Here is a 25,594-nt window from a genome sequence, read left to right as displayed (position 1 = left end):
GAAGTTTTTACAAGCGAACTTTATTTTTAGCTTCAAACATTTTATAATATCAAATTTCAATAATTGAATTATAATTGCAATGTTACAGTATCTAATTTATATGATGAATTCGTTAATTTATTAAGATGTGATTCTTTTAGTTGTATTCACTATATTTACAAACTATAAGTTGTTATTCCAAATCATTGCTTCTGAAAATACCCACCGAGTCAAATAGATCGTCAATCAAAACGATATGCTATCCTTGGAAGCGAGTAACACACTGACATTATGTATCAAGGAAAAGAAATATATATATATATCTGGATATGTCATTAAAGCAGAGTGGGGTTCTATTTCGCTCCATACTGGTATTTTTGTGAAAAGATTCTTAATGATTTTTCATGGTAATTGTTCCTTTGGTTGTCATTAAGTGTATCTATGCAATAATTATGTTTCACTGTTGAAAATAAAATCGCGTAAAAAATAGCAGTTTGGTCAAAATAAGCATCTGAGAAATTGAACGCTTAATTAGTATATTCATTTTTTTCCATATTACGCTATATATCAAGCTTTCAGTCTCAGATGGCGATTCGCTCATCTCGCTAATTCTATACTTGATCTTCATGTGTGATGTATAGCTTTCGTATTTTTTCTACTTGTATTATTCCCCGAAAAGTATTGTATTATTATGTTCCAATATATGGATTCCTTCATTACCTTTTTCAATTATCATAAATATGAAGTCAAATCAGGGCCTTTGACACAGCATTGTATTAATAACACTATTAAATGCATAATCAATATTAGAACAATAATGAAACATTAAACAAATTCCTAATAATGATCGAAAATGTCATCAGATTGAAATATTTACTGGTGTAGATAAATATATTAATGATGAACATATTATATTTAATAATTCATTTTTATTTAAATTGATTTTTTCATAATTATTTTTTCGTAATGTTATTTTTTTTATCAATACATATTTTTACTACAAATATTAAAATAATTAATAAATAAATTATAATAACAATATCATTTTTATTACACCCCCCACACACACACATATATATATACACACATATAGTTTTAATTTTCAATATATTTAAATAATTAAATATAATTTCTAATCTATTATTTCAAAAATAAAATTTATAATGTTTATAAAAGATTCTTAATAATAATAATATAAAAATAATTATTATACCATCTACAATAATTAAAAATATGAAATTCAATTTATTCTATAAAATAACTCTAAATTTAAAGCTCTAGTAATTCTGAAAGATAATAAAATAATGATAATAATAATAGGATGAATAAATTTATTTGTAAAATTAAAAATATTAATTATCAAATTTAATAATCTTCTTGATATAGTAATTATAATTATAATTCTCAATCAAGTTATTTTCATTTCAAAAAATATTTTATATAAAATATTAATTTTGGAGATTAATGATATACAACAATATTTTTTTGATTAACTATATATCTTAAATATAAATTTAATTTGCAAAATTAATATTTTATTTAAATTATTATATTTATTATATTATATTTATTATTTCTTTATTAATATTTAATTTTAATTATTATTATATTTTATTAAATTTAATCAGATTAGAATTTATTATATTAAGAATATTATTAATATTAAAAGTTTATATGTTTTTTAGTTTTAATATAAATATTATTATATATTATTTAGTATTTGTACTATGTGAAAGAGTCTTAGGATTAACATTAATTATTATATTATTACGTGATTTAGGTAATAATAATATAAATTTTATTATATGATAAAATTATATATCTATTATTATATTAATTTTTTCAAATTTTTATTTATACAATCTATTAATTTTAAATTTTATATTTTTAATATTATTTATTAATTTTAATGATTTTTATAGAAATTTATATTATTGATTAGATATAGATTTATTATCTTATAGATTAATAATATTATAATTAAATTCTAAATTTAATACACTAATCTGTCAAAGTAATGAGAATATAATTCACTATTAAATATAATATATATTAATAAAAAGTCCTTTCGTACAAATTTTTTATTATAGATATAAGATAGAATCTGATCTGGCTTACACCGATCTAAACTCAAATCATGTAAGATTTTAATAGTCGAACAGACTAAAAGTAATTATTTTTCCATAAAAATTTTATCTTAATTCAACATCGACGTCGCAATAAATTTTTTCAATATGATCTCTACAATTATTACGCTGTTATCCCTAAGGTAATTTCAATATGTATTGGATATAATATTCTTTTATTTAAGTAATTTATTTTTTTTAATTTATTAAATTTTAAAATTTCCCCAATTTAATAATGTATATAAAAAAATTAATTTATAAAAATGTATTTTAAATATTTATATGCAGTACCTTTAAGATGTGTAATACTAATGGAGCATATCTCGTAATTTGAAAATCTACGAGAATACATTTGTATGATTCTCATCGACCGTCAATCATAACATTATTTACCCAGAGATCGCCATTGGAAATAACGTGATAACGGCTTCTAGAAATAAAGTCGTATACTTTATTGTAAGCAGTAACAATTCTTTGTAATAATTCAGCGAGCCTTGGAACTGTTTTTATGCTGCCTTCTACTCAAAGCCATGCTCGGCCAGCATGGCTAAACATTATCTCACTGAGCTTATCTGCACAATACATTTTCAAAGTATTATAACGTTAAAAATATTAAATATTAATAAGATTTTTAGTAAATAAATGAAGACTACTTTTACAAAACATGTGTAAAGCATCAATCGCACCTGTGTTGTTTGTTTCAAACGAGTATCAGCAAGTAGTAAACAACTGTGAAATCGCGCTATTGCTGCAAGGACCGATTTTATAGCTGGCAAATTGCCGTGGAGTGTGTCCCATATGGGTCATATGGGTTATATGGGTTGAGTTATATGAAAATTTCTTGTACAAGAAATTTGTAACGAAAATTGCTTGTTGTTCAATAAGATCAACTGATACATTTTTAAATTCAAAAATATAAAATTTTTAAAAAGTTGGATTGGGTTCGGGTTATAGGTTTTCTATGTCGCTCGAAAAAATAGAAGAAATTGTACAAAGTTAGATTATATAGAAATTTCTGATATCAAGAAATTGATGATACGAAAAATACTAGTTGCTCAATAGGATCATTTGAATATGTCAGAAATCCGAAAATATAGAATTATCAAAAAATTGAGATTAGGTTATTGGGTTATATGGATTATGTAGGTTATACGGGTTATATGAAAATTTCTTATATCAAGAAATGCTATGAAGAATGCTTGTTGTTCAATAGGATCTACTGTAAAATCTTTCAATTCATAAAAATAATAGTACATTACGATACAAGTGTTGAAAAGTAGATTTCCCTCGCTAGAGTAGAACTCGCTTCGCTCGGGCGTAAACGCCACACGAGACGAGAATCTTATACTTTTCCGCACTTGTATCGTAACGTACTATGAAAAGTTGGGTTATAGGGTTATAACCATGGATTCATCAATTTTCGTGAAACAACATAAAAGACTCTGTAATCCCATTGAGTACCATAAAAAACAATGATGAACTATGAACCCATCGAGATCTCATGAAATACCATGAGGAACCATAAAGAAGCATGAATCTGTCGAGATCCGTGAAACACCATAAATCACGATGAAACACCATAAAAAGCCTTAAAATACCATGAACACCCATGGAGTACCATGAGGAAGCATGAAGAACCATGAATTCGATATCTGTAGAATGCCATAAAGACTCAAACCCAACCGATGGCGTACAATAAGGAACAATCGAGAACCGTGAGTCATCAATTATTTTGTACGTGAGTAGTAGCCGTAAAATACGTAAAAGACTTAAAGACGTATAAAAATAAAACAAAGCGTTTAGAAGAATTTTCAAATGGCTAAAAAGCAACATTTCTCAAAACTTCAAACTCAAATAACTTTCTCAAATCAAAAGCTATCGAAGTAAATCTTTTTTCGGATTATAGAAGAGAATCTATACTTCTCAAACTATATCACATTAGGAAATCGATACGTAGAAGCATGAAAAAAAGTATATTCTATTCGATAAATCTGACTTTTCTCCATTTTATTTTACTGTATAGAGTGTTACGACCTGCTAGCAGTCGTCGTCGCCACTTCGTGGCCACTTCATACCTACTCGCCTACGGCTCTCGACTACGACCCCTGATAGTAATATAATTTTAAGGCCATAGAAAACCACTGCTATTGAGTGAAATTATGATTGTATGATACAAATACTAAATAATAGAAAAATAACATAATAGCACACGCAGCCCGTTAAATAATGCTAGTAAATTATTTAAAATGAAGTATTAATATATAAAATAACGTATACTATATATATTATATAGCTATCGCTCCCGCGCGTTTGTGTGTGTATATAGGTAACAAACACGTGTTTAAATTGCCACCATTCCTACTGTTTCTCAGTCTGCACTGTACAGTCTGCACTCAGCTGATTCTAACGCGCGTGCGTCACTCATAATACGTACTTAAATCTGACAGTTCCGTAGTGCGTTTATCTCTTTCTAGTACATGGCAATGATATAGCAGTCTCCTTACTTGCCATTTACGGGATGCTAATGCTATATAACAACTATGAATATGGATTTGGAATCGTCAGAGCCCTGGGCAATGACATACTTGCTCTAGAAAATTCATAAAATACTAAACGTCTGGTCTGAACGATAGAATTGCACAGCATATCGTAAAGCTTATCAATAGACACAGTTTGATATGATAATACCAATATTCCATTCGCTAAGTCCAAATCATATATTGGCCGAAGACACTCGATGATCGCTACGTCCCTGAAATTCTACACAGCGCTTGCGCGCGTGAGTAACAAGTCGATCTCAGATTCTCGGCTCTCGCGTTCTATGTGTTTGCTCCTCCCTGCAGAAGCAAGTAGCTAGAGCTAGTAACAGCAGTGCAATATATGTATATAGAGAAGCTCTCGTCGAAGAAACATTTTCCGTCGCCATAGTTGCCCTATGTGCTGACATTCAAGATGTAGTGCGCGATCATGGAGTCGACACAGTGGTGAATATCATCATTGTCGCACTTCGGGATATAGTCAAGAGTGATCATCACTTTGTTTGACGAAAGCTGGCTTGCATTTGCCTTGCTCGCTGACACGTATGTTCCCAAAGTACGCGAGTTTGTGCCGCGGTCGTTTATTGATCCTCTTATTCTCTCTGCGTTCTATTCGAAAGTATTCAATGCAGCACGCGCCGGTGATGCAGGTTATTGATAAAGGAATGACGGAGGATTGTTGTTATTGTTGTCATCGAAAGTGAAATAGCGCGATAGTAAGAGGAAGATATATATATAACGTGACCTGACTGTAAGCTAACATGGAAGTCGTCGGGGATTACGAATACAACAGTAAGGACCTCATTGGTCATGGTGCCTTTGCTGTTGTCTTCAAAGGCAGACATCGTAAGGTAAATTCTTGGTTTAAAGTATTCTGTTATTCCATTGTGTTCTATTTATTGTCATTATGTAGGTGAACTATTGTTTTTTGTCGTATACACATGGTTGATATTCTGTTTCACTTATTTGAAAATTAGAAAGTTTATTAGCTGAAGAGTAGTTGATGCTTATTGAGTGCATTTACTGTATTGTATTATACTACAACAAATAATAATATACGTAGGTTTTCATAATCATATATGTGATTAGCATGATAAAATGAAATTAAACCATCTTATCAATCTACAAGAACAATAGATTTATAAAAATATGTTAATTGAAATTGTCTTTGTCATTTGAAGATATATTTTTATCATTGATCAAATAAATATGGGTGCACATATGTTCTGTGTTTTCAATATTATTTCTAGGTCATTTACAACCAATTGTATATTGGATATTAATTCTTTTTACAGAAACTTAATTTCGTAGTGGCTATCAAAAGTATAACTAAGAAAAATTTAGCCAAGTCTCAAAATTTACTTGGCAAGGAAATAAAAATTCTGAAGGTAAAATCATTGAACTTACTTTTTTTAATTGTTGAGTTTATTAACAGATGTTTTTATTTTCAATACAGGAATTAACAGAATTACATCATGAAAATGTAGTTGCCCTATTGGATTGTAAGGTTAGTAAAGTGCAATTTTGTAAGTTTATTCTAACCACTTGAAAAGATGATATAACTCAATATTTTATCATCAGGAATCAAATCTTAATGTCTTCCTTGTTATGGAATACTGTAATGGCGGAGATCTTGCTGATTATCTAACTGGTAAGCTTATTAATATGTCAAAAATATTTGTTATCTTAATTTTGATAGTCCTTAGAATTAATGAGTCACTGATATGTGTGCTAGTAGCAAAAGGAACACTATCAGAAGATACCATAAGAGTATTTCTAAAGCAATTGGCTGGTGCAATGAAAGCATTACATGCTAAAGGAGTAGTTCATAGAGACCTAAAACCACAGAATATATTACTTAGTCATCATTGCGGTAAACAATGTCCTCAACCTCATCAAATTACTCTTAAAATTGGTTAGTAATACTGTTAAATCAATGAACAACCAATGTATTAAAATTTTATTTTTATACTGTGCTGATAAAAAATTTGTTTATTTCAGCCGACTTTGGTTTTGCACGATTTTTACGTGATGGTGTAATGGCTGCTACTCTATGTGGTTCTCCAATGTACATGGCTCCAGAAGTTATCATGTCCCTGCAGTATGATGCTAAGGCTGACCTTTGGTCATTAGGAACTATAGTTTTCCAATGTCTCACTGGAAAAGCTCCATTTCAGGCACACACACCTCAAGCTTTGAAACAGTTTTATGAAAAACATGCCAATTTAGGACCCAAGTGAGTTTTCAATGGTATCATATTGATCTATCTAAATATTACAGATATTATTATTGTTTCTTGTATTTTAGAATTCCGTCAGGGACGTCTCCGGAATTGTCAAATCTTTTAATGGGACTGCTGAGGCGCAATGCTCGAGACAGAATGCCGTTTGATGAATTTTTTAATCACCCGTTCTTGCAAGGTCCACGTGAAAATCCAAGCCCCGTTCATACAGAGTTATCCCCATCCTCGGTGATAATGACTGCACCTGAAAGTACAGCCACTGATGCTAGACCGGGACCGGAACCGGAGACCAATAGTCCGTGCTCTAGTCCCGAGGATGATTTTGTACTTGTGCCTAGTGACCTTAGTAGCGATATGGATAACAATACGAATCCAGTACAAGTCAAGTAAGTATGCTACAATAATTCATTTTTCTTACATTTGATACTTTTTCTTTTATTGTTGTAATTGGAAAAAACATGAAAAATTGTCATTACTTCTTTTTGTGATTTTGAAATTATCACTCAAACTATTCGTATAAAATATCTAATTTCGTACAATAATCTACGTCAAATTTTAATAAGATTTTAAAAAATTATATTTTTATTCATTCCTAGTAGAACTAAGTATAAACAGTTTATCACAACGCAATATCATACTAGCTTCCAGTAAATTTTTTCAAAATACTAAAAAAAAAATAAAAACACTCCTACGTAAACTCCCCCACCTTTCTTGTTGTCTGCCATATCACTTGATGTAGCGCTAAATAGCAATAACAGCACGTGGTTCAGCAGTTCTAAATAAAGCCTGCGAATCAGCCAACTATGAAAGCAGCAAGAAAATAAAGCTGTTGTTTAACACGCGCAGGCCTATGAAGCAGCATAGCCGCGAAGCAACCGCCTCGCCGCCGAGGCCATGTTTCCTGCCGATTTCCGAGCCGATTCCCGTGCCGACGCAACGTAGCATCGGACAAGCAGCTTTCTCGAACGGTTCGGCCAATCGTTCGTCTACTGCTAACAGTGTGGTACCTCGTAGTCAACCTATCAGTATGAAACGTGGCAGTGATCCACATCGTAATTATGCTGATATTGGATCGCTTAGTCCGCCAAGCGTGCAGTTTGCCATTGGAACTCCACCGAACAGAAGGTCAGTTGTTTTGGAAAGATATTTACACAGTATATTTATTTTTGAGTGACAGTGTTCTAGCCAAAGAGACACTCTCTGCAAGCGAATTTTTAATGAAGTTCAAATGCAGTTGTCAATAAATAATAATAATAATAATAAAAACAAGTTCCGATGCATTTTTTGATTGCATGTTAAAATGTTTCGATCTGTGGCTGCCTACAAAGACTAATATAAATATCTGTAATAGTATGGGCGAACAGATCTAGCGAATTCCGTCAGCGTGCAGTATTGAAACGAAATTAACTTTGTATTTTATGCGTAGGATGAGTGAGACACCACCACCACCTAATACTTGGCAAGTGAGTCCAGTTACAAAGCATCCACTTTCCTCGTGTGGTACTTCACCATTACGTCGGTCATCTGGACAGAACAGCGCTTCATCACCACTACTCACTGGACCTCTTGCAGTTCTTGGTTCGCCTAATGCCAGAGGACTTCAGGACAACAATAATTCGTTGAGGCAATCACCAATTATTCCGTTTGGCACGAGGGCTGTCACTCTGCCGGAGATTTCAGGTGAGTTTTTATTTCATGCCGGATATAGCTTTTGAAATTGGCCATTCTTTTGTTTTGTTCACTGAGTGTTTGTAGTATTTCGTCGCTTACGATTTTATAATCATTTTTTTATGGTTACAATTACATATATCAATTGGAAATAAATAGCAGTTTTTCATTAAGTTCATTAATTATTATTTGCATTTTTTGCACCATCATGCAATTTTCAACTGCACATTTGTTAATAAAATACTGTACGGGAATGCAATATAAAAAAAAAAAGTAAATTGATACTTCAATTCTATAACACGCCACTATCACATACACACATGTATTCAGTCATGCATTCACACTCTGCAAGTGACTTCATCAATGTGCGTCTTTGTTTCTTTTTGTGCAACCACAATTGTGTTACCTGCACGACACGCTGACAACTAACGCAAAAGAAGAATTTCTGGCAAATGCAGAGGCAGGTGGCTTCATTAATTTGTTCCCGCATTTATCGTCTACCACCGCAGAGGAGCAACGACCATTGACTTTTGCCCCGCCAGAATTACCCGAAGACACGATTCTCGGGCGCGAGCACAACGATGTCTTGGCTAAACTCAACTTTGTCATGGCTCTTAGCCAGTGCGTTTGCGATGTTGCAAGAACGCGTGCTGGACCTTTAGGAACTGTTCCCCTCGGTGGAATTGAGCAACAACCTAGTAATGCTGCTACGAGGAAGAGAGCCGAACAAGTGATTCTGTTGGTCAGGGCACTTCAGTGGCTGAGTTCGGGATTGAGTTTAGCTACCCAACAGTTAAAGGCGGGACGATTGCAACCAACATCGAGAGTCAAGCAGGGTGAGTATTCTGCTCTGACATTGAACTCAACATTTGTTTTTCATTTGCGTTTATCTCGTTTCTTTAGTTGTGAGTGCAATGAACGAGAAGTTTAGGTCATGTTTGACTGAATGCAAGCAGCTAAACAGTGCGGGATTGCTTCGGCAGACTGGAGCTACTGCAGATAAAATACTATATAATCATGCTATACAAATGGTAATTAGTAAATCAAGATTTTCATTTTTTTTTAACTAGATGATTAATATCATTTTTAATTTTTTTAGTGCCAGTCAGCAGCGCTTGACGAATTATTCGGCAATCCTGCTGAATGTTTTCAAAGGTACCACACAGCGCAGATTTTGTTGCACTCATTGTCGCAACATGTTAGTCACAGCGAAGACAGAGCTCTTCTTACCAAATGTAAGTAATATTTTTTCTTATTATTTTATTCGTTTCCTTTGAATCTCCAAAAAAAAGATCAAAATTACTTTTGTTGAACTGAAAAATATGCTTCATTGTCGATAGAAAATTATAAATTATTTGTCTTTGTTCACTTTTTTCAGATAAAGCCGCAGTTGAAAAACGCTTGTTTGTCCTGCATCAGCAGGGCTACATCTACGCGACAGATCCGACGTAGCGCTTGGGATATATATCAACAACAGGGTGCAATTTCATACCCGATCCCATCTCGCATTCGACTTACGCTATCTTTTTAAATGCAAATACGACGACGGAGGACCGGAATTATAGCGAAAATAGTGTGAAGAATTATGAATTACGAAACAGGCGGAATATAACGTGAATTTTTTTAGTTGATTTATATAATGATTTATTTACCCAAGATACGAATAGTGACTTTTTAAATTACATACACGCGCGTGCACACACACACACACACGCACACACACATACACGCGCGTACACACACACATACGATAAATAATATGTTGTAATGTATCGCAGATGTTTTATTTGATCTTTATTTCTTATTGATGAATAAATACGCGTATGTAATAAAAAATAAAAAAAGATTATTTTTGTTGTGATTTCAGTGCAAAAATCTTTTTATTTTTACACAAGAGTAGGTGATATAAAAGCGCAGGGATCAGGAGTGACATGTATGAAACTTATTGTTGAACAAGGCTTAACAATCGCATAAAAATAAGTATCATCTAAATTGCATAGGATAGACAAAAAGTCTATCATAACAAAAAGTTCAACATTCTATTTCTTTTTGTCTTCGGTGGATGGCATCGAGTTATTTAATTCGTTGTCCCTATATACTACATAGTTGAGAGCAGTTGCAAGTGTATTCCAAGCGATGTATGGAAGAATTAACAGCCCGGCCGTGGTGTTAACTCTGTAGAATACCACAGCCATTGCAACTGTAGTGCCCCAAAGAGCAACTATATCGTACAGTGCCTATGGAGAAACAATAACGAGATTATTAATTTAGACAATTGCGAAGTTTTGTCCAATTAATTTTCTTTTCGTTTCACTTTGCCCACAATATTACGGATTCTGAACAACCGTCGTCGTTGTTTTATATTTAAAGATTATCTACCCATTTAATTTTATGCACTCCAAAGAAAATAGGCGTCCAAGCCCAGTTGAGTGCCAAATTAGCTCCGTAAATCGAGAGTGGTAGTGCAGCTTTTTCCCAACTGTCGCTATCGCGCAAAACCAAATGTGAGGCATATCCTATGGAGCAGTATATTCCAGTCCATACTGGGCCAAATGCCCAATTCGGTGGTGTCCACGTTGGTTTCTTCAACGACTATAAAATGAAGTCATGATGCAAGGCACATTCAATTAGCGCAACAAAATCAAGACGAATTGGTACTCTTACTGTAATGATATCGTTATACAAACGCACATTTTAAGTAAAGTCAAAGAACAAAGTTTGCTAATCACGAATACAAAAAACGATGCACTTGATGACTGTTATGTATACTATTTCATATAGATCGATATATTGATGTAATTGCATATTTGGGTGACACCTGTTCCACTTGAATTAAAGTTAACCAAAATCTGCTCGGATTCTCACAAATCGATAACAACAACATTTAATTATGGAAAACCTATCCAAAAAATATCGATCGATCGGTAATTTAAGAATAAAGAACGCAAAAAGCAACAATAAAATAGAACTAGTTTGCTCCAAACGCAAGTCACACGATAAATAAGATAACGGCGCAGTATAAGGAATAACAAAGTGCAAGAAATACGATAATGATTGTTCACCTGGTACCAAGGATTGATGTTCTTTTTGGTAATGATACCACCAATCCACCCGCCAATATTTGGATGAACGGTAGCAACAACGACAGGCCACGATATTTGCACCGGCATCTTCTTGACTCTCGTGTCAAAGTTAGAGAAAAAGAAAACTATTGCTGAGCAATCGCAATGTGTCTGCACGGTATGACTGCGAGTTATGGTCGTCAGTACATGTACTTGCAGACGCCGCCGCCTCTACTACACTATAGAGTTGACGCTTTTCCATGCAACTGCGTGCATGCATGCGAACTCTCCAATAGCATATACATGTGCAGTCCACTGTACTTGTATAAATCAGATTGTGTTAACACTTGAAATTCCTTTAAATGAACTTATAAAATTGATATAAATGCATGGTTGTGAGTAAACTGAAATTCGGTTGAATAATCTTTTAGAGAACTTCGCAGTAGAGTTTTATAATTTTTTAATTCGATTTAAAATGTGTTCCGAAGGCAAATTTATATTCGATCAAAGTACAGCTTGTTTTTTTATCTTGTTTTTTTATTTATTGTTTCATTTATTGGGTGGCTTTATTAGAGTTACAATGAGAAAACAAAACTAGTGTTTTCTTTATTTACAAAAATAATTCACAATCCATGTATTAAGAATAATTTTATAGAAAAATATAACTCTCACTTTCTTCATTTTTCGTTGTAAAAACTATTTTAAAAATACAGAAAATCAAGATACATTGTATAACATACAAAATTACTTTGAAATCATCTAAAAGTAACGATTGACAGTAATCTAGTATATTATCAATATCCGTCAGTGCGGTTTATTACAGATTCAAAGGCAGAAGAAGCGTATTTTTGAAATTGTTATTCAACACTGTTTGTTTAGTAGTAGGGTTATAAAAATTGTAGCTAATAAATGCTATAAACGTGCTTATTACGTAAATAAACAAATCCTTTATTTTGTAATTGTGAGTAGTACAATAAAATCAAACAAAAAAAAAATCATTTACAATCACATGCTATGTAAATAATCATTAAAAACCTATTATAATAAGTGACATATACATGCATGGTAAAAATTGAAAAACAAAGTTTCCACTTGAAAGATTTTCAGTTAATAACTCTTTAAAAACGTGTAAAAAATGTTTACAAAAATATATAAACAAACGAGAAATAACATCAGACAGAGAGCAAGTCTTTTGTATTTAAAGAAAGAGCAGTGAAGTTTGCAGTGTGAAATATTTCTTTTTCAACTTTTATGAAAAAATAATAAATTAGCTATTATGCCAATATATATACTTTCTTTTTTCACCCACATGTTTCTTAACGGTCTTCCCTCCTGGACTGTTAAATACTTTCTCCATATTCGCGAGTGTCTACTAATTGCCGTCAGCCCTCTATTGGAATGATACATGGCAACGATTCTACAAGAATCTTGTGCGTAACAATATACGTAGATGTATATAAATATAGAGCTAGAGTATTGGACTAGATGGGAATTTGAATTAACTTTTATTACTCCTAGACGCGTTCGGGCGACAAGCCGGCCGGAATTGCGATTAGCTAAGTAGGCTAAAAACACCCCTGTCCCTCTTTTTAACAACAAATAATTTCATCGAAAGGTTTTTAACAATAATTATCATTAGACAAGCCACACCAGTACTTTACAATAATCACAATGCATTATCGTGATGGTTAATTTACAACAAATATTCAAATACGTGTTGAGCTTTTCGCTTATTGACCAATATTCGTAAATGATTTTTGAACAAATCATTACGACCAGTTGGACATGGTCCTTTTCGTAGAAAATAGATTACTAATAAAAAGATTTCTTCAATACAAACAATTTCGTATATATAAATTGTATAAACCAAAACAAATTGGTTGCAATATAGTGGCAATGAGCTTAAACGTTGAACAGAAGTAATTTTCATTTACTTTTAAGTGTTATAGTGTCAACATTGTGATGAATTATTGAATGAAATAAATAATTCTATAACTGTTCAGAAATAAAGGCTATTATAATCTTTAGTTGTATGGAAAGACGAACTCATCTCTTAAAAATGATTTCGACAACTTAAAGTCGTTTAGGCTTTCATTTAATCACTTTTACTTGTTTTAGCATCATTTTCTTTAGGCTTTTCCTCTGGATTGTCATCTTTTTTCGGTACTGCCTTTGCACTAAAGCTGAAATGATCCATAACTCTGGATCGCATTTTTTGCGGTATAACCATTATTGTCGTTGTTACATTTCCTAAGAATAGCACCATGAACATTATACTGAGCACTGATACATGCCAAGTAGCTTCAGGATGCCAAATCAGCTTGAAGAGTACATAGGCATTATAGAGTTGGAAGAAGTATCCAACAAATAAGAAAGGAAATAGAAAAGACAGTCCTCGCCACATCCAAGAGTGGAAGCCTTCAATTGTTATATCCATGTTGTGCCTTTCACCAAGAGCTTTCAAACGATAAAGAACACCACTTTGATAACGAAATTGTAAATATTGTACTATACCTGAAAAATAAATATTACTACATTAATACATCATTTTTTGTCAAAATAATCTAAAAAAAATTACAATAAATTATCTTTAATAAATAAATAAATAAATATATCTCATTAGACAGTAGAAAATAATATTTAATGTTTAGTATTGTTTTTTAAAAAAGATTACTATTATAAATTATTGCTATTATTGCTATAAGTCTGTTTTCAAATAACATCAGAAAGATTTGAAAAATAATCAGTATATTAGGTAACACATTTTATGAAATGAATCTATATTCTAATTAATTAAAATATTATTTTGAATATAATCATATTAATTTTTATTATAAATTTTTTTTAAAAATAATTATTGACTCATTTGAAAATTAGAATATGATATATATACAATGAAAAGGTAACTTACTTATATAAACATTAAACCACATGAATTGTTGACGGAATGCATACCATGGACCAGTATTTGGCCAAACTAATAGTACACCTGCTACAACAGTGGACAGAAAATGATGGAAACGCCACCAACCTTTGATTTTAGATCCATTGACTTTTAATATACTTTCTCGTATCGTCAAAGTACAATAATACCAGACTAGTAGAAACATGAAACTTAACTCCAGTGTCCTAGAATAAAAATTATCTATTGAAAATTTGTTACATTAACATTAACAATATTCTTAAGTAATTGAAGTAAATGACTTTTACCTTATATTAGTGATTAAGTTAATTACAGATAGAACAAAACCAATCACAGATAGAACCAGTTTAAATTTCTCATATTCATCTTTGTACTTAAACCTATAAACAATTGTTTTTAAATAAACTTTTATTTATTAGCTCAGGGAAATACTGAAGTATCCTGAAAATTATTCTTACTTGTCATTTTTATTCAATATAGAGACATTAACACTACCTAATATAATTGAAAGATAAGTGCCATTAGGTTTTGGCAATGTTTGTTCAATTTCATGTAATTGTTGTTCTCTCCTTAGCATTTCTTTGTCTAATGCTTTCCTTGTATCGCTTGCATGAAGTCTGTGATAAAAAATGAATCATACAAGAAATCTGTATATTTACATTATATGATATTTATATTGCAGAACTTACTGTTTCAAACTTTTTTTGATAACTCCCATACGATACTTTTGATGACTTATTCCATTCACACATTTTTTTTGTAATTCTCCTACTTCCTCAAGTTTGGCTAAATATGTTCTACTGAGCGCCTGTAACACGAATACTCAAATTACTGTAACGTTAAAAATTTCAAATGGATACATTTTCAGAACAATCCCACGATTTAATCATTTACACTTGCCGACAGCTCGTAAGTTACATAAAGAAAGCAAAGATAAGCAAAGTCAAGATAATCAAAAATACAATCATTAATTTCGGCTGCAATTAAGGAAGTGTGTTTACAAAGGTGAAAGGTCGTCGTTGTGAGGTTAGGTATGAGCAAACAAATCGAGATTTTTCTGGAAAGCGGACTCGTCGACAGTAACACTCAAGATTCTATCCGATAACATCTTATCTCCACTAGAGTCTTTCTTTTGAAAGTATTTTTAATCACGAAAATCAACAGCTCTAAAAAAATATATCATCGAGCAACTTGGAAAATTTGAATGATCACGCTCATAACCTTCGCACGGTGATCGAGCGACCCTGTTAAAAAAGCACACAAATATAAATATCCAAAGTGGCAACTGACCTCGAGTTCCTTGTAGTCGCCCTGCAGATCATTCCAATCTTTCAGACAACTCTCCACATCGGTGTCCATGTTAATTCGGGAGTCGTTGTTTTTTTTTCTTCGTTACTCACTCACTCTCTCTCCGTCGTCGTCGAACTGGAAAAATGCGTGAATGCGCGCGAAAACTGCACTGCCTTAAGCGTCGTCGTTATAAACCGTCGTCGCCACTAAACTGACTAGACTAAATTGTATAATATACATATATATGTGTGTGTGTGTATGTAAGTGCGCAGCTGAAGAGTCCGTGTATACTAAGTAACATAGCTGAATGAAAAAGCCAAGTACAGGAACCGCGCCGGTTTATATAGGCAACATTATCGTAAATGTCGATCGATTACCCACTGCTGCTTTTGTTGACCTCGAGATATATATTTTGGAGTATGGAGCCACGGCCAAGTCAACTGATATTAGACTGTTCAGACATTATATGCACTGTTTAAATACCTAAATACAGGTTCACTGACGTTGTCATTTCTTTTGACTAATACAATTTCGCGCGCGCTGCGCAACATATAAGGCTGTTGTCAATTCGGCTGTAGATACGGCACTGTTTGCGACTGAGTGGGTTCGGTCACGCTGTCCAAATGTTAATGCGGGCTATACCAGTTTCTAATATTGCGTCACGTTTACTTACGGCCGCTTCAATTTTTTTTTAGACTGGTGAAGTGTTTTGATAGAATATACCTCTGTGTCAAACGAAATATGACTCTTTCAATAAGTCAAGGTTTTATTTTTTCTCGAGAGAAATCGTTGTGATATAATATTATATTAAAAAAAAATTGAACGATAAACAGCACTGAAATCATTGAAAAAAACGTCATACTCTTGACAGTGAGCCTAACGACGTTGATCACGAATGACAAATGGTGTAAAGCTTTTCGCGTTTGTTTTCTCCTTCGTGTGTACATACATTGCTAATGACCAAATAATTGTTACTTACGTTTAGTCCGTAGATTTTAGGCTGTGATTCATGAAGCGATATACAAGACAAATTCAACCGCGCGATTAAACTACACTTAGAGTCACATAGCTAAGATGAATAACTTTGAAAAGGACAAAACTTTAACGATATGCTGAACAAACAGTTATTAATATACCTTGAAAACAAAGCTGTAAGAATGTTAACATTTTACTGCTGCATCACCTTGTTACACACTTTCAGTGAGTAAGTGAAGTACGATTAACGTCGATTCAACAGAACTGGTAATGGTAATGTCTGTTGCGCAGGAAAATTTTCGAAATAAAACTACGTATCCTTCTTCAAAGTCAGATCATGGAAAATATATTTAACAGTGAGACCACCACTTCAAGTGAGCCACAATAATAATATGTTCAACAAATCTCTTGATACGTATATTTTTCGAACTTTATAAAAAGAAAAAATATCTTTGCGCTAAGAAAATGGAATCATAGCAAGTTTACAAGCGTACAAAAGTCATCGGTTCAAACATATTAATTGATAGTTTGAAAGGCGTAAATTGATCGGTGAACTCATTGGCTTCATTACCATATTCACGAGCTTGAATGTATATTGTCAAATATCACAGCGACTTGTCCGCGTAGACAAGGTTGCGGACTTTTGAAGTTAAATATCTATGCGCGCTGAAGGTCTATCCGGCAAGTTGTCTAGCAAAGATTAGAAGGATTACGGTTTCCACTTTGCATTCCGTTTTGTAAATTAAACTTCCTTACTTTCGTTGGCTACTTTTTTGAGTTGAGCGATCCGTACTTTTAATTTTAGTCCGTTTTTCAATAATATAACTGAAAAATAGTTAGAATAGTAAGAGGTTATAGTGATCTCAGTACACAAATTTATTTGAAAATTCCCAACGTTTCGGAAAAATTCATTTTCCATTTTCAAGGGCTGAAAATAATATTTATATATATATATCCATTACCAAAAAAAATTTTTTGTGCCAACGAGTCTTTTCCAAGAACTTATCATTTATACTATATGTGATAAGTTTATTTGTTAAAAATAATTATTGCAAAAGGCGCCTTTGATGTCCATTACTTTTTGTATGCGATCATCGATTAAAGCATCTATACTTTTGATATTTTAATATCAAACTGTACACGTTACGCGAGAAAAATGTCAATACGATAATCCAATTCCGCATTATATAAAATGCTTATTATTTTTCTTCGCCCGTGACACGGCGCAGCGCTCGTTAGAAAATCATCAACGGGTGCGAAAAAATAAGCCAGCCAGGAAGTCAAGGTGATCGTCCTCGTTATTGCGGATTAATTCAGACCGAAGGATGGGCGCTATCTCATAGGAATCGGCAAAAAGAGCAAATGACCTTTGTCATGATATAAATATATAGGGGATAAAGCGGTACATGATTATGTCAGCGAATACACCACTGAACAATATTAATGCCTGATTTATCGTTCAACCGATTATTCAGATTACTCACAAGGTATATCTCAAGCTAAAAGCTTAATTGATATCCCTGTACATATGTGATCTTCTCCAAACAGAGTCGGATCGGATGCACTTCATCTGCGGACGCAGTATATCACCTGGTCCCGACATCAACGTCGAATAAAACACATTAGAAAGCATTCTTAAGTCTAAGCCTTATAGCGTATACAGATAGGATCGCGCGATACGACTCCTCGGCGCTCTCTCTCTCTCTCTCTCACATTCTCCGTGGCGCAAGGAAGGCAAGAACCTCGTGCGGCGAGGACGACCCTGACCATGGAGTATTTACCAGTATCGCATTCGAGCGATAGAAAGGGAACCTCCTCTCTGCGCTCTCTCTCTCTCTCTCTCTCTCTCTCTCTCTCTCTCTCTCTCTCTCTCTCTTTCATTCCTTCTCTCGCGCGGTAGTTCGCGCGGTTTATAGTTGCGGCGCGACTCAGTGTCTCTCGGCCACGCATAGGAGCACGATTGAGCATAGTGCCTCCACCGAAAAATTCCAGGCAGATAGGGACACCCGGAGAAAGTGCACGTCTCGTCAACTTTCTAAGCCGTGGGTTTGCGATAAGGAGGATTTTCAGCTTCACTCCGACGAGAACGCCAGCCTGCTCTTCTCCCCCTCTCACTCTCACGCTCGAGCTTTATACAGTTCTGTAAGGGTTGCTCGGCATCTGTGCTCGCATTTTGCCTGCAACACTTTATTTATCTTTCGCATTCAAGACCGACTGCTACAGGTAAGTACACGCTGACGTTTGTGCGGAGATCAACGGTCGACTTTCTTATTGATTATTCCAAAAAAGATTGGTGAAACTTTCAGTGCAAACGAATATTGTTAATCAACTCGATGTAGGTGATTGAACCTAATGGACAATCCTAATATTATTTTTATCTGCATAAAAGATTGTCAATTCACGACAAGCTTTTGTAATTAATGACAAACTATTTCCGATTTGTGTATCACGTGTACCGTAAAAAGTATAATCAATCGTTCAAAAGAATAATTAATTTTTTTATTTGTTTATTATTGCGCATCTTCTCAATATATCCCGTTATTAATCGATTCCATCAATTTGCATGCTGATCAGACCTTTCTTAAGCATAAAAATTCATTGTTACGATTGGTGCCCTGGAAAGATGCCGTACTTTCCTATCTAATTCGTTCATAAATGTATACTCGGAAAAGAAGGACGGTATAAACAGCACATAAATTGTAAAGATCGATTATTGTGAGAGCGAAATTTTTGAAATGATGATATGAGTTAAATAAACGGAATTGAGAAAAGAATTTCCGGGCTACGACGATTAGGCAGCTACGTGCAACTAATCAAGACATTCTCTGAAACGAGTTTTTCAAAGTAGGCTCATAGACGAAAGGGATAACCGCTGCGCTTTGACAAATCCCATTTTCGTCTGTAACCGCTGCGAGCGCGTTTCACATAAAAAGCGTTGGAGAAAGCTCTTTGGGCGACTGTTATTTGCGAATAGCCGAGCTATCGTCCGACAGTAATCGATCTTGAAACCTATGTCGTGCCTAACAACAACCTATATTGTTGTGTTTTGACCGTCTCGAGCGGTCTTGTAGCACTGAAATAACAGCGTCGAAATTGTCAATTCAGCAAACCGCGCGACGAGCCATACGGGGGGAATTCGAAGAAGCGCTAAAAGCCTCAACCACTTCTCTCTCTTCCCACGGGACTTCCTCTCTTCCTCGAGATCCACGCGGAAATCATCATAACGGCTTCGCGCGTTGCACTTTAAAAACGCGCAGCTCGCGAGCGCGAGAGCCCGGAGCCCCTTTCCCACGCAACGAGAGAGCCTTTTTTACGCTCGCCTCCCGCTTCGACAATTTCGATACGGCAGCATTCCTTGTGGATCGAGTCTCGATCGTCGTTTGCACGCCGCGCTCCTATGCGCATTACGCGTGAAATACTCCTAGCGAGTCGAGCAGGAAAATGTGCTCGATAATGCTGCTGGCAAGATTGCTCGTCAGTTTGTTCAGATGCGAGTCGGCTTTCATTGTACTGCCTTGTGTCTCAATGTCAACTGTACAAGGTGCGCGCGATCTTCATAGATTTGCGCCGAGTACGCGTTCGTCATTCTCGTCGTTTCCTCTCGGACGATCTCTCCGCGTGGCGATGCCTTCTTCGGACTGCTTCGAGTGAAGTCCGACCACCTATCGCGCTTCGACCAAGCGAAACACAGTTGGCAGTCGTCGAGCCCTAGAAAACAATTGGAAGTGGCGGCGGTGGCGTCGGCAGCGGCGCGCGCGCGACATTGGCACAGGTGTTCGACAGTCGCCTATTCCAGTCGATTAGAAATATAAGCGTCACATCGCCTACATACTCCTCCTGTCATGGACTTCGCTGCCACGTTCAGAATGTCCCGTCTATCGGCGGAAATTCGGCGTCGAAGGGAAATAAATAGCGCAGCGCGCTAAATTCCGCAGCGTCAACGTTAAATACACAGTTCCGTTGTTATTCGCCGTAGAGTGCTGAAAGCACTGGACAAATGCAGGCGGCTCGGCGATGCTGATAAAGTTGCGCGGCACTGCAATCGTACTGATGATGATGGCCAGCTGCACGATAAGAAGATGAAAACAAACGCCGAGGCACCTTTGCTGCTGCCGCTGCCGCTGCTGCTGCTGCTGCTGCTGCTGCTACCGCTGCTGCTGCTGCTGCTGCTGCTGCACCTCTCCTCGTCGACGTCTGCACCCAGGTGAGTGCAATCGCAGCGCATTTTTTTCCTCTCTCTCTTGTTTTTCGCGCACTCTTATTCAGAGATTTGCTTACCGGTGCACGGACGATCCACATTGCTTCGTTGTTTATGTAGTCGTGGAATTTCAAGTAAAATATGCTTTGCTGCCCGAAGCTCAATGAAATTCTCAAAATTAAAGCAATGTTCCGCGACAAATCTTTGTTAGATCGAATACAGATTTCCGCAGATTTTTTTTTATTATTGTGCGAGAAGTTGCAAAGATGCTGGATTAAATTGATGACGCAACTTGTTACCGTGATATTTATTGATATATTCGCAAAGCTAGTACCGCAGAACTCCGGCCAATAAACTGGTTATTTTTTAAAACGCGAAAAATTCTATCATTTCGAATAATTACACAGATGACGCATTCCCCATTTAAAATAAATGTTTATAAATAACTGAATTTTATTTGTTTACTCGGTAGACGTTGTAATAATTTCGGGAATCAGTTTTAAAAATAAATTCGCGGCACATTTAACGTTGTTGAAGATTAATTAACGCCGATCACTTATAGTCTACGGAAAAGTTTATGAAAAAAACCATAATTACGTTTTAAAATAAAAAATATGAATTTAGATAGCGTTAGAATTGATATTGATCGATAAGCCGCTGAAAAATAAACATAAGCCAATGAAAACGTGCAGTGGACGAAACGCTGGAGAAAACAGTTTTTTGCAAGATAATAAATAGATAATAAAGAAAAGTCTTGGGTGAACAGTTGAGAAAGCAAATTGCTAGGCGCATTTGAACAAACTGCCGTCGTAATATCTTTTTGCAAAATGTTTATCTTATCGTTGCTAGCTGTTGCGTTTCAGGTATATAAATAAATAATGTTATGAAAAGTAGGTTTTCCGATGGTAAACTTGGCGGAGAATTAATTAAGAAAATGAGCGTGTAAGACTTTGAGTAAATAATCTTTGTGAAGCATTACGCAGACTCAGTAAATAACATTAACGCGCTTCTACACTTGTTGTTTTTCAATTTTAACCGATATCCACGTGCTGAATAGCTGAGCGAAATCTCTCCAAAATCCAATTACTCATCGACATTGCTGTTCGTTGTGTAACCTCCCGTTTATTTTGATCGATCTATATCGAAAATTTATAAAACAAATATCGAGGATTTCGCGCAGTCGTTCGCGAGCCTTCGAAGCAGCAACGTCACACGCGGCGTCAAAGTCTTGATTCGTAGAACAAAAAAGAAAAACGGCAATTGTTAAATGCAGGTAGCAAAATCCACGATGAATCGCATCGGCAAGTTATCGAATCTGGCGGCACGTACCGCAGTGACGAATCTGGCTGAAATGCCCGATTGCCGTGGACTACCGATGCTCGGTGCTATCACGTCGATTCTCGATTCGGAGCAAGGCAAACGATTACACGAGTACGTCGACGAAAGGCATCGCAAGTATGGGCCGCTGTTTCGCGGCAGAGTCGGTCCCGTCAAAGCTATCTTCGTCAGCTCGCCCAAAGTTATTCGAGAGGTGTTTAGAATTGAAGGCCCAACGCCGCAACACTTTGTGCCGGAAGCTTGGCTGCTTTATAATCGGATGAGGAGTCGGAAGAGAGGATTGTTGTTTATGTGAGTGGCTTTGCAAATTTCACCTTGCAGTCAAGCTCCAGAGTGATGGGATTTAGGCAAACACTTTTCACGAATGATCTTCCTCGAGAAAGTTGTTTATTTCGACATTCCACAGAAAAGTTCGAGCCGTGCTGTACGACTGATTTTTTGGTTGCGCGCACGCTCATCGGAATAGCCTGATATCAAGTAAAACCTGCGCCAGTTATCGACTTTATATTATTGCCGACCTTAACAAGGAGCTGCTTCTGTATTTCACCTCGATTTCTCTTTCTCTTTTTGTTTTTTTTTTCCTTAAAATGAACAATGCATGCTCGCGCATATCTCTGGAACGTTCAACCTGTTCGAATGGAGGGTGGGCTCGTGCGAACGGATATTCTTTCAAGATGGTTCCCTTTCAATTACTGACTCGCTTCAAGCATAACTGTGCGACAGTTCTTCTTAATTAATCTTGTTTTATCACTGCTTTTATGAACAGCTGAACGTAAAGAAACCATCGATGTAATAATATTTCTGATATAAAATTAATTTTTGCCATCATACGTTCAATAATATCAAGAGACATTAAAAGCATGTCTCGCGTGTAAACAATGTTTCAACTGCCCACGTCCATTCTGCGAACGATATACAAAGTCAATATATGCGCGCATATATGCGGAGATTGCAAATTAAAGCGATTACACGCGAAAAGGCGCGACTTCCTGAAGCGGCGCGATGACGCGGATTTTTATGAAGAGCAAGCCACTGCAAAACATATGTCAATCTGCTCTTGCTCTCGTGCGCATCTCGCACTTTTCTTTTTATCGTCTTAATTGAGCTTCATTTCGCGGCGGCGTATGCGTTCGCTTTAAATGAAATGCACATTGCAACGCGCGGGTAAGTGACCGCGTTATCGGAGCTTTTTGTTGCGCTCGCGGACGCACAGCAGTTTGTATACAAGTTTATTTTGGGAGCAGTCTGTGCAACTGTCCGACTATATATCTCACTCTGGAGCTTCTCTCAATCAGTTTTTATCGCTGATAATTATTCCAATGACAGTTATAGTTTTAAAAGAATGATAGTAAAAAAATTGGTGATCGAAACCGAAACGATTTGATTCGAAAATATGCATAATTTTCTCTTAGGGAAGGTCAAGAATGGATGCACTATCGACGGATACTCAATAAAATAATGTTAGCTCAAGACTCGAGCAAAGTGATGACAAAGCCGTGTCAAGAGGCAGCGGAGGATCTGGTAAAAAAGTGGAAGAGCTACACAAACAACGATCGGATCGTGCCAGATCTTGAGAACCAATTGTATCAATGGTCAATTGAAGGTAATTTTGCCCTTTTGGCTGGCTTCACTGTATCTGGGTCAACATCGCGAATAAGTTTCACGACGGCCGGAAATGGATTGACTATTGCATCAAACAATTGCACCATTTTTCAATTCTGGCCGGTGGCACATATTCGACAAGCAATTCATTAAGCAAGTATTTATTGTTGCACTTCCAACGATTGTTTGTTGACTCGACAGTCTTACTGGCAACACTAGTGGGCAAACCATGGAAGACCTTCCGATGTAGCATAATCTCAGAGTTGGAGATACTATCGCGCAATCTAGGTCGCATATTCGAGCATTCGGTACACCTATCGCGAATCTCGGCTCGACTGGCGATGCTGATCAACTTACCCTCGTGGCGCGGCTTCGTCTCCACCGCGGATTACGCACTTGGCACTGTCGACCGATTCGTCGAGCAAATGGAAAAGCTCGAGGACGCCCAAGACGGACTTACCCACCGTATGATTGCCAAAGGCATCACTGGCGATGAACTGAAGAGGATTGTTGTCGATCTGATTTTGGCGGCTGGTGATACGGTGAGCCGAATTCCGTTGACTTGTCGGGCGTTTCTGGCTTCTTTCGAGGAGCAAGCATTAACACCCGTTATTCCGTTAAATTCTTACAGAACCAATGAATCACTTGCCAGTGCTTTAACCGAACAAATTTTCAGACAGCATATTCGATGCAATGGCTGCTATTCTTGATGGCCAGCAATCCCGAAGCTCAAGAAAACATCTGCAAAGCCGTGCGAGGACTCTCGGAAGCGGAAGTTTGCGCGGAACCCTTGCTCAAAGGCGCGATCAAAGAGTCCTTAAGGCTATATCCGACAGCGCCGTTCATAACGAGGATTTTGCCGCACGACACTTTGTTAGCTGGATATCCGGCTCACAAGGGCGTGAGTATTGCAGTGTGCTTTCACTTCCGGTCTTTCGATTTCTAATTTTTCACGCGGCTGCACAGGAGCTCGTCGTTATTTCGCTGTACTCTTGTGGTCGGGACGAGCAGAACTTCCCCAGAGCTCAAGACTTTTGGCCAGAACGATGGCTGCGCAACGATCGCGGAGAATTTGACGCTGTGATCAATCCTAGCGCGACGCTGCCGTTTGCTATGGGCGCGAGAAGTTGCGTTGGCAGGAAGCTTGCCGAAACGCAGATGTCACTCACGATGGCTGAGGTAAGCTTGCGATTGTTTGCAATCCCTCCTACAGCTGTTCCAATTACTTTTCGCTTTTCGCAGATTCTCAGACATTTTCAAATCAGATGTTTGAACAAAGACCAAGTCACGATCAAGTTGAGGATGATATCTGCCCCCTCGGAACCGTTGCAAATTCAACTGGCGCATAGAGATTGATGATACATTTTTACTTGTATAGCCTGTGCTGACTATTGAACTTTCAGAAGTACGCAGAACTGTTTTGAGAGTTATATTAATCTTAATTGTAAAGAGATATATTTTTGAAAAGCAGAAGTAGCCTTTTGCAGATGAATGCGAACCATTTCAATGCCTTTCTGCTTTCATTTATACGTCACATTTTATGCATTGCGAAGAGAGAATATATTAAGAAATATTTCTATTTGTACATACACACCTAGAGAATGAATAAACTCGATTTAAGAAGATTAAGCATATCTTTCATAATTACGTCATC

The 25,594-nt window shown here is 35.9% G+C and overlaps 4 protein-coding genes across 9 annotated transcripts; 2 read left to right on the top strand and 2 right to left on the bottom strand.

Annotated features, from left to right (window-relative positions):
• The first annotated feature begins 4,933 nt into the window (after positions 1-4,933).
• LOC131671148 (serine/threonine-protein kinase ULK2) lies at positions 4,934-10,370 on the top strand. 5 transcript variants are annotated; one of them, XM_058947360.1, is made up of 13 exons: positions 4,934-5,493; positions 5,938-6,030; positions 6,099-6,149; positions 6,224-6,293; positions 6,381-6,557; positions 6,644-6,878; positions 6,950-7,270; positions 7,731-8,009; positions 8,311-8,564; positions 9,011-9,388; positions 9,456-9,583; positions 9,652-9,787; positions 9,931-10,370. In XM_058947360.1, exons 1-13 carry the CDS (start codon positions 5,404-5,406, stop codon positions 10,002-10,004), a joined length of 2,286 nt encoding a protein of 761 aa, XP_058803343.1. In that variant the 5' UTR covers positions 4,934-5,403; the 3' UTR covers positions 10,005-10,370. The 5 variants fall into 5 exon arrangements, with proteins under 5 accessions (XP_058803343.1, XP_058803344.1, XP_058803340.1 ...); XM_058947361.1 differs by having other exon boundaries at positions 6,378-6,557; positions 9,062-9,388; XM_058947357.1 differs by having other exon boundaries at positions 6,378-6,557; positions 8,990-9,388.
• A 68-nt stretch (positions 10,371-10,438) lies between these two features.
• On the bottom strand, positions 10,439-11,930 carry LOC131671149 (translocator protein). Its single transcript, XM_058947362.1, has 3 exons — positions 11,615-11,930; positions 10,932-11,144; positions 10,439-10,789 (listed from the first exon to the last, which is right to left on the bottom strand). The coding sequence occupies exons 1-3, from the start codon at positions 11,720-11,722 to the stop codon at positions 10,592-10,594; spliced, it is 519 nt and encodes a 172-aa protein (XP_058803345.1). The 5' UTR covers positions 11,723-11,930; the 3' UTR covers positions 10,439-10,591.
• Positions 11,931-12,162: 232 nt separating this feature from the next.
• On the bottom strand, positions 12,163-16,398 carry LOC131671112 (transmembrane protein 120 homolog). Its single transcript, XM_058947311.1, has 6 exons — positions 15,828-16,398; positions 15,227-15,345; positions 14,996-15,154; positions 14,825-14,917; positions 14,526-14,743; positions 12,163-14,128 (listed from the first exon to the last, which is right to left on the bottom strand). Exons 1-6 carry the CDS (start codon positions 15,894-15,896, stop codon positions 13,710-13,712), a joined length of 1,077 nt encoding a protein of 358 aa, XP_058803294.1. The 5' UTR covers positions 15,897-16,398; the 3' UTR covers positions 12,163-13,709.
• Positions 16,399-18,739: 2,341 nt separating this feature from the next.
• LOC131671085 (cytochrome P450 315a1, mitochondrial) lies at positions 18,740-25,586 on the top strand. Of its 2 annotated transcripts, XM_058947246.1 has the most exons (8): positions 18,740-19,025; positions 20,779-21,006; positions 22,274-22,629; positions 23,751-23,941; positions 24,142-24,482; positions 24,617-24,841; positions 24,907-25,119; positions 25,183-25,586. In XM_058947246.1, exons 3-8 carry the CDS (start codon positions 22,289-22,291, stop codon positions 25,294-25,296), a joined length of 1,425 nt encoding a protein of 474 aa, XP_058803229.1. In that variant the 5' UTR covers positions 18,740-19,025; positions 20,779-21,006; positions 22,274-22,288; the 3' UTR covers positions 25,297-25,586. The 2 variants fall into 2 exon arrangements, with proteins under 2 accessions (XP_058803229.1, XP_058803228.1); XM_058947245.1 differs by lacking the exons at positions 18,740-19,025; positions 20,779-21,006 and having other exon boundaries at positions 22,189-22,629.
• Positions 25,587-25,594: the final 8 nt, after the last annotated feature.

The sequence above is a fragment of the Phymastichus coffea genome, unplaced genomic scaffold, assembly GCF_024137745.1.
Source record: "Phymastichus coffea isolate CEN01 unplaced genomic scaffold, Cenicafe_Pcof_1.1 PCOF00119, whole genome shotgun sequence".
Lineage (NCBI taxonomy): Eukaryota > Metazoa > Arthropoda > Insecta > Hymenoptera > Eulophidae > Phymastichus > Phymastichus coffea.
This window is presented reverse-complemented; position numbering and strand designations above follow the sequence as displayed.

Excerpts from the sequence above, each read along its gene's own strand:
- LOC131671085 (XM_058947245.1), top strand. The coding sequence starts at position 22,268 with ATGCAGGTAGCAAAATCCACGATGAATCGCATCGGCAAGTTATCGAAT. Across the intron at positions 24,483-24,616 it reads TTTTGGCGGCTGGTGATACG|ACAGCATATTCGATGCAATG; the intron begins GTGAGCCGAATT and ends ACAAATTTTCAG. Across the intron at positions 24,842-24,906 it reads GATATCCGGCTCACAAGGGC|GAGCTCGTCGTTATTTCGCT; the intron begins GTGAGTATTGCA and ends GCGGCTGCACAG.
- LOC131671148 (XM_058947357.1), top strand. The coding sequence starts at position 5,404 with ATGGAAGTCGTCGGGGATTACGAATACAACAGTAAGGACCTCATTGGT. Across the intron at positions 6,031-6,098 it reads AGGAAATAAAAATTCTGAAG|GAATTAACAGAATTACATCA; the intron begins GTAAAATCATTG and ends TTTTCAATACAG. Across the intron at positions 8,565-8,989 it reads CACTCTGCCGGAGATTTCAG|AAGAATTTCTGGCAAATGCA; the intron begins GTGAGTTTTTAT and ends CTAACGCAAAAG.
- LOC131671112 (XM_058947311.1), bottom strand. The coding sequence starts at position 15,896 with ATGGACACCGATGTGGAGAGTTGTCTGAAAGATTGGAATGATCTGCAG. Across the intron at positions 15,346-15,827 it reads GCGACTACAAGGAACTCGAG|GCGCTCAGTAGAACATATTT; the intron begins GTCAGTTGCCAC and ends TTCGTGTTACAG. Across the intron at positions 14,744-14,824 it reads AACTTAATCACTAATATAAG|GACACTGGAGTTAAGTTTCA; the intron begins GTAAAAGTCATT and ends TTTTTATTCTAG.
- LOC131671149 (XM_058947362.1), bottom strand. The coding sequence starts at position 11,722 with ATGCCGGTGCAAATATCGTGGCCTGTCGTTGTTGCTACCGTTCATCCA. Across the intron at positions 11,145-11,614 it reads ACATCAATCCTTGGTACCAG|TCGTTGAAGAAACCAACGTG; the intron begins GTGAACAATCAT and ends TTCATTTTATAG. Across the intron at positions 10,790-10,931 it reads GAGTGCATAAAATTAAATGG|GCACTGTACGATATAGTTGC; the intron begins GTAGATAATCTT and ends GTTTCTCCATAG.